Here is an 18,779-nt window from a genome sequence, read left to right as displayed (position 1 = left end):
TTTTTCTGTCTTTCTCTGACACATAAGTGACACACCGTGGGAGGAAGTGTTTTAGAGCTATTGTGTAAACGGAGTAAATTCTGCTACAGCTCTGTGAAGACTTCAAAAAATTCTTAAAAGTACTGAAATATAACTTTTGTGGAACCAAGGCACAGAATGAACTTGCAGAAGTGTTCATGCCTACAAACTTTAGGAAGGAGGAGAAGAGAGTTTTTTCTCTTTGCAGCTTTTGACAACACTCTGTTCAATTAGCATGGTCTCAAAGTTGAGATAGCTGACCCACAAGCACTGGGGGAATCTTCATAAATTCATGACTGAAAGTGTTAACAGCTTTCAAATATTTGAATTTGGCTTTGTGAAATCACTAACAAGATCATGCTCAAATTTCTTGCATAAAATATCATTATGAATAAATATAAGAAAAAGGCAAGGATCTGAGGGTGTAGCTCAGGGGCAGAGTGTTTTCCTAGCCTGTGCAAGGCTGTGGGTTTGATTCCTAGTATTTCTAAAAACAAGGTACAATATAAAACAATAGATTCTGGGCAGAATTTATAAAATAAAGAGCCTTATATAAAGTCATTACAATAAAGAAATTATAATAGGATATATAAATAAATATAAAGACGTTGAAATAGTATTCGTTTGCTGTAATTATAAAATCAATAGCCTCAGTATTGCTAACTACACAGAGACCTAAAGACATCTAATAGTCCAACATGAACTGACTTTGCCTTGCCAATGAAGCAATGATGTTCTGCCAGCCAGACTTACAGGAAGCACGTGAAATGAACACAAAAGCAAACAGGCTTCCTGCTGCCCGAGGGAGAGTCAGCAAGATGGCAGTTTCAATCATTTGGAATAATACTAAAGCAGCCTTAGGCTCTTCTCAGAAGGGAAACATGTCACTATTACTGCAATACTTTTAACAAATCAGAATGCAGAGGAATGAACACTTACACAATCCCATTCTACAAAAGGCACTTTACTCAACAGCTAAGTGGAAAACAATTATAAGGAAATTTCAGAAAAATTGTCAGTGAACATAAATGACTAAGGGAAAAATGTTTTTTTCCCTTACAACACACTTAATAGATTTCTAAAAAGCTTACCACTTAGAAACAATTTCCTTTTCCAGTCTCCTTAAGGAACTATTAATGTAAAGAAACTTAGATGAAGCACTAAGTGAAAAGTTTGGTATTCAAGCTGCCAGCAAGAAATATCCATCATTCCTCAACATAGCACCAGCTCACTGCAAGAGCTGATCAAAAGGACTAAGTTTTCACAACATTTATATAGGAAGTCAAAAAATACTTCAAATATTTCGGGAAATTATCTAATCAGTGTACTTTTAGCATATGTCTAATCATGTAGCCATCTTTGGTCAATCATCAAAAAATCAAAGGCAAATTGGCATGACTCAACTCTAACTTTAATACCGCATGATTGTGTCGTGTAAGCTTGTTTTGTGTGAGAGCTGCTGTGGTTTTAGCAGAGAGATTAACTACCGGACCTAAGCTGGCCTCCAAACCTTGCCCTGCTGATGCCTCTGGCTCTTTGAAGTCTGACCATCATACCTGGCAAGGCAACAGTGGGAACTAGGACAGTGTCAGATCTAATCAAATTGCTCGCTGCAGCATAGCTAACTACAGGCTTCACTAATTGGCCCAATTGAGGATTATACCTTTTGCTACAGATTCACGACAATAATTTAGTTAAATGATGTCCCCCTCCCTTATCTCTTCTAATTAAGATTCCAAAGTTGGAAGAAATAGGATTAGACAGAGTCTCACAACTGTGTTCCCCTTAAAGTGGTATGCACTTTTGATAGGTTCACTATGGCAATGTAAAATGTAGTAAGAAATAAACCAACTTCTAGAGATTCTAAGAGTCTGTGGCATTGCTGTTTGCCTAGATGACCAAGAAATTAAAGTGAAAATATTAGTATAGTACATTTAAAATATGAGCATATAAAAATTACTACTCTTATAGAATGTTAATTTTTCTGTAAGTGAGAGTGGGCATGCACTTACAGTTATATTCACCTTGCATGTACATGTGGAGGACAGATGGTAACACTAGGCAATCTCCTCTATTGCTTTGCTGCCTTATGTTTTGAGATAGGGTCTCTCAATGAACTTGGAGCTCACTCTTTTGGCTACACTAGTTGGCCAGTGAGCCTCAGGGATCCGTCTGTCTCTACCCTCCCAGTGCTGGGGTTACAGGCATGCATGGCCACATCTGGGTTTTATGTGTCTGGGGACCAGATTCAGGTCCTCATGCATATGCAGCAAGCACCCTATCCACTGGACATCACTTGTCTTAGGTTTATTTTTGAAAAGTGATTTCATTCAGACGATTAGGAACTTATATTCAATATTTTAGCTTTGTTATTGGCAGCACATTTATGAAAACAAGCTAATTTATACAGTAGCTAGTATTTATCAAGGACATTGTCAAAAAAATTAGATTATATGGCCCATGATACTAACACTTAGTGGGATTTAGAATTATTTCAGTGACATCATTGTGAATTGATAGGCTAGTTTCCTTCTCTCTCTTTATCTTTGGACATACTAAACATACTTCACTCCTCTACTTATCATTAAAAACTGGAAAGGCCACAGAAAATAAATATAGAGAAGTAAATCTAGACCTGATGATACAGTGCAATAATCTTAACTGTTAATATTAGCATAGTGACTATTAGCCTATGGGGCTTTATACTTTGCAAAATATAAATACTTTAGATAATTCTATGAAGCAACATCAAGCTATACTGTCATATTATCATGAAGCTAATTTATAGCAATAACACGTGGAATTTTGGTGTTAATAGTTAAGAATGAATCTATTCAGCAAATACACCAAGAAGAGCTAGTTTATAATAACAGGCTGCTCAAGTATTTTGTGAGAGAAAAAAGGCCTTGGTGGCCGTGGAGTTGAGGTCTCATCACAAGGCAATCTTGAACAAGCTCAATTCGCTTTGGCAGTCTATGGTCTTAATATTCACCTTAAAAGATCCAAATATAGTAATTATTATGTTTGGACCAGTTCAAACTTCTGTAATTGTTCTTCATCTATTTGCTGAACATTAGTAGTTATAGCATGTACTTTTTGTGAATTTCAGCATAACTCAATTGTCATACTTCCCAACCTGCGAAGCTTAGAGCTGAAAAACTGCCCCATAAGGAAGCAATTCTTTATAATAATTTTATAGATGCTTCAGCTAATGTAATAATATATTATCACTTGTTAGAAAATTAAATTAGTAGAATGTAAAAGCTGAAAATACAAAATGATATTACATTCATGTAAAATGCTGTTTCTACACTACCAAACTTAACAAAGTCACACTTCAAATCCTAAAACCTATGTCTTACCAGTACATTATAGTTATAACAAGTTCAGTTAATGATAATACTAACAGTATTAAAGAAAAACAAATTACCCCACAGAGAGATCCTAAGTTTAGCAAGTCAATTCAGCTCAGTGCTGAGGCCAGCACAAAGTTCCAGATGCCAGAGAGTGGAGCTTGTGTGGTTGGTACATACATATGTAGGGCTTCAGGTCAGCCCTGCAGACAGAGCTCAGCTGTGTTTTTTATAAGGGGGAGTATATGCAGCTTTACAGTTACAGGGAACTGTAATGATCTATTGTGATAAAAGCTTTCTTCTAAATCAGAAGTGCTTGAATGAATGTCAATATGTACTCTAAGAAGGAGAAAACACTCGTCTGTCTTTGAGTCACTCCAAGTTGGCAAGTACTGGAGTTGCTTCAGCTGTCATACAAAGGCCAATGGCTAAGTAGGCTTTAATAGCACCCCTCCCTCCTCTGCTTTCTGTCTCCATCTAGCCCTGATTTGTGATTCATGTAACTGTAGGTACACCCTAATAAGTCTGCCTGTGTGGAGACAGAACTTATGCCTTATCCAGTGAACCAGGCTTTGCTTCTGGCAATAGCACACAGATTCAATGCCCAAGACACTACCACTTCAGACTTTTCAGAGGAGTATAGCTTGCATTTTATTTTATTTTTTCAAAAAGTCAGAGTAATGTACTTATATTACTTTTGTCATTAAAAATGGCTTTTACCCTGAATTTTAACTTTACGAACCCCTCAAATCCTTCCTGATTAGAACAAATTGATACAGGGACAGATTGTACTCAATATTGCCTTCTTTAAAAAGGTGACTTTATTTTTGTCTTGTTTTCAAATACTCCTTCTAAATCACAAGGTGACAGTTATGATTCTTTTAGTTTGTGTGATAACAAGAAGCCTGTGTGGCTAAATGGCATTTTCTATTAGACCTATTGCTATTGAAGGGAGTGGTCTCACTTGACATTTCGCAGGTAATTTTTATGCTTGCCAGGAGACACTGAGCAAGATCATAAGCAGGATACACATGATCATCCTACTTTGGGCACAGGAACTTTTCTACTGAGGTATTCTTGCTTAATTTGCATATAATAAAAAATGATATCATAGACTTGGTTTTAAAAATATTGGGGATGTTGGAAGAATTACCATGTAGAGGGAAAATTTTATATTTGAAAAATAAATTCAACTTAAAAAATGGAAGCATACTTTTTGCCAGACAATAAGCTAAAACCTAAATTTTCAAGAGGGTAAATAGTCACTCAGTATTTCATCAGAAAAGCTGAGACAATGCTGGCGCAATTACAGTCGTAGGTCCCACTTCTATGGCATCTTTTGAGAAGTAAAGCAAATTAGCTCAAGAATCACTATTTCCACACACTTCTCTTTGGGCTTTAAGTGGCTTTTGAAGGGAGGATTCCCCAGATGAGGAACTTCTAACACTCCTGCAGAGATGACCTGCCTGAAGAACTGGCTGCCTGATTAACTATTAACTGCCCTCAATAGGATTAGATAATTAAGGACATTGATGACCATTAATTAGGAGGAGGGCACAAAAATTTGTCACAGGATAGGACCCTTATGATGATTTATAGGTTAGTGCTACTTGTAAACGTGAAGGGACAGAGAAAGAGAGAGAGCCATTAAGTTACCTTATCAAGTGGCCAGCTTAAAGAGGGCAGAGGGTCAGAGAAGGGCCAAAGTGGTCACTTTAAGGGTGAAGTCCCAAACACCAAAGCAGTGCCAAGCCACATTGATGATCGTTTGGTGATGAAGTTAAAAATATGCTAATTTATTGGTAGTAATTCTCCCTTTTTATGGTTTCAAGCAGTTAAGACAAGTGGCCTGCTTAAGAGCTTTTCATTTGAAAAGAGATTAAACAAAATGGTTTGTCAAGGCAGTTTGGCTGTTTTATGTCTTTGTTTTAAAAAAAAAATTGCACCAACTATACTGGTAAGTATCACACTACCCAAAGCTATCTCTCTGAACATTTAATTCATTAATAAATATATCAACTCTAATTGCTTAATAGTTCTACATTCATTTGCTCTTTAGCAAGATTGAGCTGAAATAATTCTTTTGTATTGCTTTCTGTCATCCTGCTTGCAGAAAGGTCACAAAAATGCATATGTAGAAAATTTACTTACAGCCACTAGTATAGCTCATACCTTGCTTAATACAACATTTTAAAAATTAAATGAATTTTCCTGATATTAAAAACCAAAACAAACCAAATAAAACAAACAAAGAAACCTTTATGAGGTAGGGATAAACTTGCTATCCATACACAGTTGTGGGTAGCATTCATATTCCACACGCAGTAAGCCCAGCTCATTAACATTTAATTAAATGCTTTTGAAAGCCTTGGAGATCCACGTCGTATTTATCATTTGAGTTTGGAGCTTATTTTTAATAGCTATTAAAGATTCTTTTTTTGTTCTACCTGAATAAAAATACATGACTAGAATGAGGAAAATATAACAAAAATTAGTCTGTTATAACAAAAGTACTTAATTTGTAGCCTGAAATATATTTAGATGTTTTATTACAGTGAAAATCAGGCATAAGGGGGCCATTTACTTTAAAACAGTAAAGGAAAACATAAAAAGTCTCTTACCTCAATGGTGAACAGCTTCCTTTTTAACTTAAAAGCTAAGTCTTTGACATCCGATTCATCACAAGTCAAGTTATTAAGCCGAGGAATCTTCCGTACATGGATCAAACCTCGTGGAAAGGAAATGAAAAGGGAAAGCCTTAAGTACTATCATCAGAGGCAGAAATTAAGGAGTCTTACAGCAGAATCTGTACATTTACACACAAGCATCCTCCCTTTAAAAGTGGAGCTGACTACCAGGAGCAGTGGAGCAAATGGCGTGATTATACTCAAGTAATCAAGCAGAATAAGATAAACAGAAATCCTTGAGCGAGGAAAACTAATTGCATTTTGGTACAGGAGTACAGATGTAAAGAGGGACCTTAATACTTGTCAAAACTACAGCCGGTCTGCGTGTGATTTTCTTTCGTATTTACAGTAAGCAAATATGGCTATCACCTTGCATGCTGCCCAAAGCACCACTCAACAATCTTTATTTTATTAAATGCACCAGTAAGCAGCCAGCAAAACAAGGCTTTTGGGTTATTGATAACCTGCAAAACACCAATAAAAAGTATTTCATTTTGTGCACTGACCAAACTATTGAAGAAAAGTACATTTCAGCATGGTCTAGATCAAACCTTAGTCTGCATGCCACCCGGAAACACTGATTTTTCTGGCACGTTAGGCCCTTATGTGGCCATTAGAAGCTCTGCAGCAGTGCTAGGTAAACCGTGAGCTCTGGGCTTCATCAGCAAAAACACTTGCTAATCTTTACTGACAAGGCACTGGATGGCTTTTGTGTCGTTTCTGACTAAACCAGGGGTCAGTTCCCACAGATGAAGATGTGGAAGGTTCTTCAGCACATCTTTTTGCCTGACTCAGCTCATATTTAAGAATGCCATGTCAGGGATACTGATCCTTGAACATGGGATAAGAGACACCAAATGTCAGACTGGAGTAGACAGACCTTATTACAGAACTGCTTGCCTCTGTCTGTGTGTGTGCGCTAATGTCTGCATGAATTCAGATTTAGAGAATGCTACAAACATTTTCTTCCAAGTAATTCATCAAAATAAATATGCTTACATTTCAAATACAATATGGTAATAAATTATTTGAAAATTCCAGAGAATGCATTTTGATCATATTTACCACCTACTTCTCATTAATAGCTTGTAACAATTAAACATCTCATACATACTTATTTAGTAAATAAAGTATGCTTAATAGGAATAAGGACAACACATTTCTCATTTTCCCTCATGGTACATGTACTTGTCAGGTAATTATTAAGATAGGAGTCCTTATATAACTCATTAATTATTTTATTCTCAGGTTCTTATTATAAGAAAGTTTACAAATATAATTATTCATTACACATGAGGAATAATTTACTCATTCAGAGATTTCAGAATCTGTTTCAGAATGACAGTTCAACTTTTGAAATGTTTTAAGCAAAATATATTTAGAATATAAAACACAATTTCAGTAAGTTTATAAATGAACACTTATAAATGATAATATAACTTATAATGCACAAGGCAGGAGGTTCAATCTCCACCATCAACCAAACCAAACCAAACCAAACCAAACCAAACCAAACCAAACCAAACCAAACCTGTAATGTAGTAAAATGTTCAATCAACTTTTCTGGGTTTAGGTATGTCAGGGTGACAAGGTAATATGTACCCCCCATTTAAAGTGCTAGTGCTGGGGACTGAACGTACGTCCGTGTGCATATTGGGAAAATGCTCTACCAATAAGCTACATCTCAGTTTGGGATGTACCTTACCGCATAGCTAGCTCTGCAAACTATAAACCTGTATATACCACAGAAATGCTGGTACACTCTTACAAGGTGAGTATTTGTTATTCAAAATGCTTAAGAACAGAGGTAGTTTATATTGTGCATCTTAAAATTAGGGACATTTATAAATATACTTATTTCAAACATGGCTGATTTCATATAAACCTTAAGCCACTGGCACAAAAATACTTCAGATCCTGGGTTTGACTAATTTCAGTTATAATCTGCAATCTTAGTTTGATAAATAGCTTAAATAGAAAATTAACCAGGAGGGAAAAACGTTGACAATGGAATAAAATAAACACCATGTTCTAGCAGATGTTGTAATGAGAGCAGAAGGATGCTTTCGGGTATGTGAGGAACACTCAGGACATGTGCTTTTCACGACAGAGATGATACATACCATGATAATCCTTATACAATGGGTTGGTCTCTCTCTCTGAACCAATAAAGGATTCCAGACCAACTACTGTATCTGACAAATTTCTCACACGAGTAGTAATTGATTTATTCTGAAAAACATGGAAATGGAATACTCATGTTATAATTAATTACAAAATAAAACGTTTACACAATGCTACTATACCATCTTACAAATCTTAGTGGAGGTAACAAACATTAATAAATAAAAGTTAAATGTACTACAGTCTGAAAAACAGATGAAATAGTCTCCTAGTTGAGTGATTTGATCTACATGAGTATTCTATGTGAGTTTGAAGAGTTGAAGGCAAGGCAAACCTTCATAGTAAACATTAAGTATTGTTCCTTTGGCCTAATGCAGGGGCTACACTTTGCTTTTCTCATGACTTTGCTCCTGTACACTGGAGAACTTGGCAGATAGTAGGGCTGAGAAAGATAGACAGCACACGGCAAGCATGGTGAGAGGCTCACTGCTGCCCGTCAGCTTGGACTGGGTCTCAGCCCAATAACACCTCAGGTCCGGCTACATATTCAAAACATGGGAAGGTCCAGGTAAGGGGATGTAAAGTGGCTAGTTCTGGAGTCTCCTGTGGCCCTTTCCAGATGCTGCCATCTGGCTCTAGAGTAACAACAAAGAAAGGCAAAGAAACTGTGCCTAGCACTGACCAATGGCCGACACCTTCCTGAACACAGCTTGAGACGAATTCAATAGTGTTAAACAGAACAGTTTAGGGAATGTCCTGGTGCTAGATTAAAACAATACATAAGCATGCTTTTAATACCCAGTTGCTAAGGTAGTAATGACCCCAAGCCACTCAGAATTCATGGCCAGGAAAGTAAAATCACCGACTAGCCAGTTGCTTTTGCAATTATTTTACTTAATGGAAAGTCAGTATTCCTTGTGGGGGGATTCCTGATAGGTTGATAAGCCTGAAAAGTTTAATTATATAACACATCAGGACATTTATGCTCTACTGATATAGATTTGTTAAAATAAATTATCCTTCGTGAAATTTTGGAATTTTGAAACTCTCATTTTATATTTGGTAAGATCCACTAATTTAAAAACTAACTTTAGATGAAAAGGATAGGAGATATAAGGCAGTCAAGAAAACTGGTCTGTTTGCTGCTATGTCTGCTGTTAAGAGGAGAGACCACAGAGATTTTCATTTTATAAATGCTTCAGGATGAGTACCGGGCTTAGTGCTGATCTTGTTTCTTAAGTACCTTTGTGAAGAGTGATCAGGATGGAGAGTAAAAGAGGGTGCGCTGAGACTGTATGCTTAAAGGGACATGCACAGTAGGCTGGGACCCAAACATTCTGCTGAAATGGTTGGGTAGCTCAAACTCTAGGTAGTATTTGTAGCTCCTCCATAGGAGGTGTGCATATTGTGAGGAGGGCAATTCAGACTCTCATCTGTGGTCTCAAAAGGAGATAGTGTAAACAAGTTTTCCTTAACCTAAAAAAAAAAACTTTCAATTATGTGGACACACTATAAAATACATAGAATATTTGCAAATGGCTATTTTTCTTAAGGCGATTCTTCAGTCAATGGTGAGAAAAGAATCCAGATTGATTCCTTCCTTCAGTGCAGTGCCACAGGGGACGGTCCTCCTCCAGAAATAACAGGGGCTTCAGGGGCCAGAAACATGCTCCTCTCAATATTCCCTCAGCCAAAGACCATTCTATCAAACTCATCCAGGTTGGGTTTCAGCCAGTTATTCTTCACCCAAACAAAAATGTCTGCCAGACATTCCAACAGCTGGGAGACAGTTCACAATGAGTCAACTTGAAAATGATTCATTGTGCTGAGTACTGAACAATGTTGGGATGGGGGTGGGGTGTGGCTGGGTTGATAGTAAAGGGTGAGAACAAGTGGGAGATGAAGAAAAGCCATGTGGTTCCCTATCAAGAAGAATCTTGGATAATAACCAGCAGGATCCTATTACTTCATTTTTAGTATAATTTCAACTGAGAAGAGTACTGATGTTACGGACCATCAGATGAGCAAGAGCTTAGCAAGGCTACTGACAGTGTTTCTTAACCTAAAAGGTCAGGTTTACTTTTATCTCTAAATAAAAGACAGTCTTTGTGTCTAAATATCAGAGTTTGTTAGAATTCACCTATTCAAGATTTCAGGCATATCAACTTGGGTCTTCTCAATTATATAATTAACAGAACTGTAAGATTTAAAGATGGACTAATTTCTCTTCTAATTCTGTTGTAACAGAAAAGTGCTGTGTATTTAAATGACTAACGCAACACTGTTATTTCTTTTCCTCATTTAACCCTAAAGTTAACTAATAAGACATTGAAAGACATCAATTTTTTAGGTCTTTTAAAAGACAGCTTATAAGCAATAAATTAATTAGATTGATCAAAGAAAACTAATGGATTCTAAATCTAAAGCGGCATGTGCAGCCTGAATTCAACGTTTCTCAGAAGTGTGTTCACTTATTCATGTACTTTATTTATGGCATTTCTAAGCTCCATACTTGTGTCACTGTTATTAATTATAAAATAAAATCTATCTAGAAAGGTTTTATGATGCTTTAGGCCAAGAAAAACATTTAACTGTATTGTTTCCATGAAAGAAGTTCCATTTAGCAGCGACCTTACTGTAGTTTGCACAGCTATTCTGCAGAAGTTGGCACACTGTAACTAACCAGCCTAGCTGTGAAAATTATAAAGTAGCGAGAACATCTATCGAATAAGAATAATGGAAAACTATAAAAGAGTAATGTCTACATTTCTGATTGAGATAACCTTTATTTTTATAATATACACAATGAGTTTCTAGCTATTTATAGGAACAAAAATGTTTTGGCATGATAGTGCAGTTTTTTTAAAGTTCAAAAATATGTGATTGCTTGTGCATATTCAAGATCCTTTTAGAATATGATTCATTAATGTGATATTATCTTAGAGTCATGTTTATAAGAAGGTCCTTCAAGTCACTGTATTAATACTAAATGGTCTTTTGGATGAAGGTAGGTGAATTTATATGAGAACAAGAAATGCACGTAGAAACCCCTTGGAAACATAATAGTCATGGTTCAGTTTGTCAGGAACACACTGCACATAAAATCATCATATGGCCACTAGTGCTCAGACATTTTTAGTATAGTGACTAGAGTGGAGCTCTTGACATAGAACTTCTATATTCGTATCCTCCTGGACTCTAAACAGTTCCCCCCCCCCCACATTGGAAAAGATGTGAAACTTCCTGCTCTTTAGTTGAAAATTAAGAAGTAACAGAATCTATGCATCAAGTCATAATAGATATATTTGAACATCATTCCTATTTTAATATTGAAATTGCTAAATTAAAGTTTCAAGTGAGAAATACTTAAACAAGGTTACCAGAACTTAGTCATCATGACTAAATTAATGGTTATAGTGCACATGTGCCATAATGACATCACCCAAGTATGTACAATGACACTGCCATCCCTCCTCCTTGCCCATCTGGATAGGAAATCTAGGATGACTCAAAAATCCTTCTTAGACTAGACCAATCTGCCTTTGCTCCTGGGTGAAAGTTGTCAGCTCTGGAGAGCAGCCGAGACATGACTAGGAGGGAAGCCAGAACACAAGAGAGCTGTGTCTACGAGTTTTAAGAGTTTGCTGGCACTCTCAGATGGCATTGTCATAAGTTGTAGAAAGAGTCCTTAAATTTTCTGTTTCAGTATAATTTCTTAATTCTAGAAACTTAATGCATATCAGATATACTGCAAGTAAACAAGGCCAAGCTTACTACCCAGCTGTCTGCTATTTTATTCTCCCTTTCACAAGAGCCTGGTGAGTTTTGCTTTGAGTGTTTGCTTGCTTTGAAAGAATGGTAGCACATTTTTATTTAGAAAATTTCAAATCCATTAAAAGAATTTTAAATTCTCAAAGATCAATTTAAACCTTCATTTCAACTCAAAGCTCATAAAGCTAAAATAGCAATTTTAAGGTAAAAAAAAATCCAACTACTGTTCTATAAAGCTTCAACAATTGTTCTAATACACAATCTTAGCTAGCAGAGTCTACTGAACATTTCCTTACTTGGATGACACAAATTACAACAATATAAAGGACACAATTTGTAGCAGCACAGAGTAAATTTCTTATAAATATTTTAACTTGAAGATTAAAAAGTTAGTTAATGAACATTTTAATTTCCAAGAGACTTCAGAGAAATTTACCAACTGGTATAAAGCATACATACACTGGGTCAAGAATAAACTCTTGGGCTTCTCCATTTAACTATCTAAGAAAGATAGCAAAGAATAAGAGAGGAGAGTTCTCATTTGAGGACACTGTGAACATCACATCTGGACAAAGCTCGGGTCCAAGTAGAGAGAAGGGATATTTAAGCTCCTTTCTGTGTGAGGACTACATGTCAGGAGGTGTGCATGTGGGTGTGGGTGTCCCACAGCTGAGCCTGGGAGACAGAACCTCTTCTGAAAAGTGTGCATATTTCTTTGTTATGAAATCCATTTGTCTTATTACTTCCTTGTATGAATGTTATTCTGTGATAATACTAAGAGGTAGGTTCCATTTAAATTTCAAAAAGTTGTCTTTATATTCTAAAATAAACTGTGAACTTCAAAAACATATTAAATCTGCAACATTTAATTTAATAGACATTGTAAGTCAGTTGGTATAATTTTGTCAGATAAAACTGCTCAAAAATAATGAACAAAATCATCACAATCATTGTTTTGTAATCTTCCCTTTAATAGAATTAGCATATAAGAAGTATGGAATGTATTCTACCTCAAACACCACTATTTACCCCTTATCTAACTTCAAAGACAAACATCCCTCCCCACCCCCCACCCCCCCAAAAAAAGCTTAAAACATTTCACAGAGTACCTTAAGGACAAATCTATTTTAACTTAAAGGAGAAAGAAATTGTTGATTTTTTACACATTACTAGGACTTGGCAATGAAACCACATTGTGTGTGTGTGTGTTCTAGCTGATCAACTGTGTGCTCTAACTTTGTTTTGAAAAGGGTGGTTCTTCATTTGTTTTAGAGCATGATTTTAGAAATACCATTTGTTTAAACTGACAGAGTAGATATTTATGAGTTTTGCCTTTTTTTCAGTCAACATTCTCTTAAATATTAACAGAACATGCTCTGAAGGCTTTCAGAAATGGGATGCAGAAAATACGATAAAAATAGGCTAGAATAAATAATGACATATAGTATTCAAAAGCAATTTCAGGCGTTCCCCAAAACTTTACATCATCTAATTTTACATTATGGAAATTAATTCGATACTTGGTTCTTTATGTTTTGTTTCATGAGGACCTTTCAAGTGATATATTCTACTTCTTTATACTTATATCTCTTAGAATGCAATCGCAGACATCCCCCAGTGTCCAGTTAGTGTCTGTGCTGCTGCAGTAGGTTAAAGATACTAAAGTTTAAAATCAGCTTAGAATAATACCACATTGAGCACAAAATGATAGCCTGTCATTAGGAAGAGGCAGCCAGAGCCAGGTCCAGATGGGAGACTGGCTGGGGAAGGCTGAGGCAGGTGGGGAAGTGACAGGAACCTGACAGAAGACAGGACTACTCCCTCTGCTGGCAAGGCCCTCACCTGCTTGCCTTTTCAACTCACAACTAGCTTTTCTTTCATTATTTAAGATATAACCAATAAATTATTTAAGGTGTCTCCTTTCAGTCTTCTGTATCCACACATCTTCTAATACCCTACTTTTAGCATACGAATTTTTCTAATATATAGGGATCCAATGTTTCACCAGGAGGTCTCATTATTTAACTTGTAATTTAATTTCATCATAAGCAGATCTAGATGTGCTTTATAATATAAGCTTTCTAAAATTAATTATGCCTTTAAATCATTCTTCTTTATATAGCTATATCTACATACACCCACATATGATTTAAAAGGAAAAGTCTTGGGTTATAGATTTCTCAGTCTCTTTCCTGGCTCTGTGTAATGCTCTGTAATGAAATAATATAGAAATGAACCATATAAATCAACTATACAGGGAACAAGGAAACAGCATGTCACAGCAAAACAGCATAGATGTACAGCGCCAAACCTATCTGACAATCTAATGATCTGAACGTGCAGATATTATGTACTAATATTAAGAACTAATGATTACACAAAAAACTAGTTAAATTTTACAGAAAAATCATTCAATATTTGGTTTTCAATGTAAGTTAATAGCTGCAGCAAAAACATTTAGTAAAAATCTGTTCTAAGATTTTGGCCTACAACCAGAAGCTCCCAGAACAGGAGGGATCAGCTTTTTCACCCACTGTTCTCATCTGAATCCTGGCTTAAAAGCTATTCCAGCTCCCAGCTTTCCAGAAGGCTCCATCCCAGGAATCCTTGCCTGCCATTTGGTTTGCTGCTTCTAATCTCCTAGGACTTTCTTAGTGGCTCTCCTCTGCTGACCTGGCACTGGCTCCTGGAAGTGAGTGATTATTAACCCTGGAGGTCAACTGTGGCACTAACAACTGTGTGGAAGCTTTCAGACACAGTGTACAGTTTGCTGCTCTAATTAAATATTAATTCTAAGTGTTACATTTTGTGGCTAAGAGCTTTTATTTTCCATCATCAGCCTGGAAGAGAAAGAGGTTACAAGGCTAATTTAATCTCTCCCTTTGTACTCCCCAACATTAAAGATTGACTACGTAGGGTATGAAAACATTATTAAAAGAGCTAGAACTCTTTATATAATAATAATGTAATTAATAGCAAAGGGCTAAAACATAACATCAGGGCACACTATTTGACCTGGTATTTAAACAGCTGGAAAATATCAATAGTAACAAGCATATTTTGTTTTAAGAGATAACTATATTTTTTCAAGGCTACTAAGTGTTCTTTCAGGAAGGGCAAAAATCTGAGTAAGTTAAAAATCTTCATTTATTTTCCCACAGAGATTTTTCAGATAGCTTGTAACACAAAGGATAAAAGATTTTTATGAAATAAATGCACAATTAAACTATTAGCTCATTTTTAATTAAAAAATATATAAAAATAATGTAAAAGACCCTTCCCTATTTTTTTGTTTGTTTGTTTTCGTATCCACTTCCCATATATTGACTACACAGGCCACTCCCTGCTTCTGCTTCCAGAACAGCTGTGTCTGTGCCTAGGCTCTGATCACAGTAAAGGAGATGTGGTCCAGACCCCTTAGCAATGACTCACTCTCTACCCCATGACATATTCCACGCTTTATGTAACTGAGGATTTGTGCTTGGCCCTAAACAGTCCTTTAGTTAAGAATCGCTAACACAGGACTACACATCAACCACAATACAAAACACTGTCCCAGGTGTTTCAGGAAAGTGGAAATCAAGCCAAATGATTACTTTCCTTATAGTGTTCTTGATACACTTTAGTTAGATGAAGCATAATAGAAGGCTTCTAAAAGGTATTTTCCCCCTTTCAATATGAACACAAGTCTGATTGGCAATTACTACATCCTGTTCTTATTTAATGTGTATAACTACCTTAAGACAAAATGCATCTACACTGCTGTAGATGCTCTGTGTTGACAGAAAATTACAGATATTGTGAAGTGTAAGTTTCAGTCATTTTTGAACAAGAAAATCAGCCAAATATATAGTGCACATGTGACGTACACAGGCTGCGGCAGTGTCAGAATCTGAGAGATGTGCTAATGTGCACGATGAACAGAAAACAATTGGGAACTATACGAATCCCACTTTAGAGGAAGAGGATTGGAACAATTCTATTATTTGCTATTTAAAAAATAAATTATAACTACAGCTTACTAAATTTACATAAAGTCACAAGAATTTGACACATGCAGCATACAATTTAAATGAATTGAATATAATTCAGTTCATTTGAAAAAAAACCTTATAAGCCTTGTAAATGTGTCATTTTCCTACAATGACTTTTAGACTAATTAAGATCTAAAACAATGACAAGTTGGTTGTAATTGATGAAAATATCTCGAGTAAGAGAGTAATCATGAAAAAAAATGATACCTAGACTATCTAGCTCTATTTATTAATAATGGATAGTTATGATTAACAGAGGCTATAGCTATAATTTTCATACTTAAATATTTTCCTTATTAAAGTACAGTTTTAAAGATCAATGAAAACTGTGTATCTACGTGTGGGCATATGCATGTGTGTGCAGGTGTGTGTGAACACCAGGGGTATCAGATCCCCCTGGAGCTGGAGTTATAGACAATTCTGAGCTGCGTGACATGGGTGGTGGGAACCAAACTCAGGTCCTAAGAGCAGTGTGTGCTCTTAGCCAGTTAGCCACCTCTCCAGTATTCCTTTAAAAAGCCACTTTAAATACTTTAAGAAATGAGATAAAATAGTTTAAGATATATAAATCAGTTCTAATAATTAGATTATCACAACAATTACAGGAAAATATTACTGAAAATTTTATAGTTAAAAAGCTTGATTATTCATCAATTATATTTAACTCTTTAAATTAGACTCTATGTATGTATCTATGTATGTGTGTATGTATGTATGTATGTATGTATGTATGTATCTATCTATCTATCTATCTATCTGTGTGTGTTTATGATGTGTGTGACATGCTATGCATGTGGAGGTCAGAGATCACTTGGCAGGAGTTGGTTCTCATTTTCCATGTAGGTGGATTCTGGACACCAAACTCAAACTGTCAGACTTAGCAGAGACCTTTTCCATGTTAATAGTTCTTTAAGAATAAGAATACTTTCTTATTTATCTAAGAATAAAAGATAAATTTAGAAATTCATTGGAGTCCACTTACAAGATACTTATAAATGATTTGTAAAGGCAGCCATGGCTTTACTTGGTATAGCTGGTAATATTCTGGCATTGAATAAATGCAGTGTTACAGATGGAAACATTTCTCTCCAGACAGATGTTTTGCATTATTCACTTCAGTAGCTTCAAAGCTCTAGCATATTAACATTATCAACTAATTTTAAAAGCTTTTAATTAAGATAAAAATTTAAACCTCTTCAGCTTTTAAGAGATAGGGTTCTTTGTTCCCTGTTTAAAATCAGGAAAAAACACTTTCTTTAGTATTTGCCAAAGAGCACGGGTGAGTTTCATCCAATGAAGAACTGGGGTCAAAACTGTTATCATTGCAAGACAGTATCTATGTGATAAAGAGACTGACTACAAATATCAAGTCACCAACTCCCAATGACAATAAATAAAAACATGTTGCAGTCTAGTTTCACGTTTGAAATCTGATCTGAAAAACTTTAACCAACTCAGGCACTGACTGATGTTTCTTAAGCAAATGCAAGAGATTTTCATTCCTGCATTATCACAGGGAAAGAAACATTTTACATTGTGTATGTTGAAAAGTCCCCTAGAGAGTGTAGATTATGAAACACTGATAAAAAATTTGCAGTAAAAAAGAGAGACAGTAAATATTCTTTGAAAGAAAAACTATGAAAAAGGTATAGGAGAATAACCTTCCATTTTAATACCAAGTGTTTACTTCCTGACAGTTTTAGGTAAAAGTGTTTTTAATCTATTTAAAAATACAAATCAAGGATAAGTTATCATGAGTTGTATGAGAAGTATACAAGTAATAGAAAATCTATTTTCTTTTCATTTTGCTAACAAAACTGTATTTAGGCACAAAACTAAGCTTTTATTTCCAGAAAGAAATATTACTGATTCTCATTTTTTACAAGCACACACTATCACTGGGATTGAAAAAAAAAGTATAAAATGCTTACGTAATTTTGAGATAGATAACAAATCTCACCAATAGTTAAGACAATTGCTACTTATAGATCAGAAAGAAGTGATGGTGTCATAGCTGACTAGATACAGAAATTAAAATGTCCCATTTTAAAGTCCTTTATGCTCACTATGCCAAAAATAATGTTGCTAAAGGCATGGCAGGGGATAGTCACTCGTTCCCAAGAGTAAGCAGGGCCGGAGGAGTGCTCCTTGTACTCAGAGGAGAATAACCACTCACATAGAGATTTAGACATAAAGATTTAAAGTCTTCTTATAATTTAACATGTAGAAGAATAGAAGAGGGCTTAGTTCCTTTTCTTAGATATAAGCTTTTTTTTTTTTTTTTCCAGTTCATGATAACATCGCCTCAACAAGAGTCGGGACAGTTATGCTGTGAGAACCTGAGCATCTGCTGTTATTATCGCTGAGGCCTGTCTACTGCCCGAGTCTGTGAGACCACATGCTCGGCTGTCCTCTCATCTTGCCATCCTCACCAATTAACTATTAACGTGGAGGGCTGTACACATGCTCTCAGGGGCTCTTTAACAGGCTTCTTGGCGAGTGGAACAACTACTCAGCAGGGATGTGGGAACTAAGTAACGCTGGGAGAGAGGGCACTACGGTGGCTCTGCTCCTAGTCACACTGCACCTCATAGTTCAGTGTGGAAAAGAACCACACTCAATGGAGCCATCTTCACATATATTTTAAGACAGGGTCTTCAGGCAGATACTAAACTATATTCTAGTATAAGAGTTATGAGTAATAATACTACAATTTTATAGGGAAAACTGCTTAAAACTACATGTCTGTCTGAAGACATTCATAATATGCCTCCTAAATAGTTTCAGTCCTT

At 35.8% G+C, this 18,779-nt stretch overlaps 1 protein-coding gene across 3 annotated transcripts in view; it reads right to left on the bottom strand.

Moving 5' to 3' along the window:
- Positions 1–18,779, bottom strand: part of Elp4 (elongator acetyltransferase complex subunit 4) — a 224,480-nt gene that overhangs the window by 113,237 nt on the left and 92,464 nt on the right. For all 3 annotated transcript variants that reach the window (XM_021154303.3, XM_029471291.2, XM_029471298.2), the window contains exons 8-9: positions 8,182–8,290; positions 5,993–6,099 (exon numbers count right to left, since the gene is read on the bottom strand). In XM_021154303.3, coding sequence (XP_021009962.2) covers positions 5,993–6,099; positions 8,182–8,290 — 216 coding nt within the window. The remainder of the gene's footprint in view (positions 1–5,992; positions 6,100–8,181; positions 8,291–18,779) is intronic.

The sequence above is a fragment of the Mus caroli genome, unplaced genomic scaffold, assembly GCF_978045245.1.
Source record: "Mus caroli unplaced genomic scaffold, Mus_caroli_1 scaffold_2, whole genome shotgun sequence".
NCBI classification, from domain to species: Eukaryota; Metazoa; Chordata; class Mammalia; order Rodentia; family Muridae; genus Mus; species Mus caroli.
This window is presented reverse-complemented; position numbering and strand designations above follow the sequence as displayed.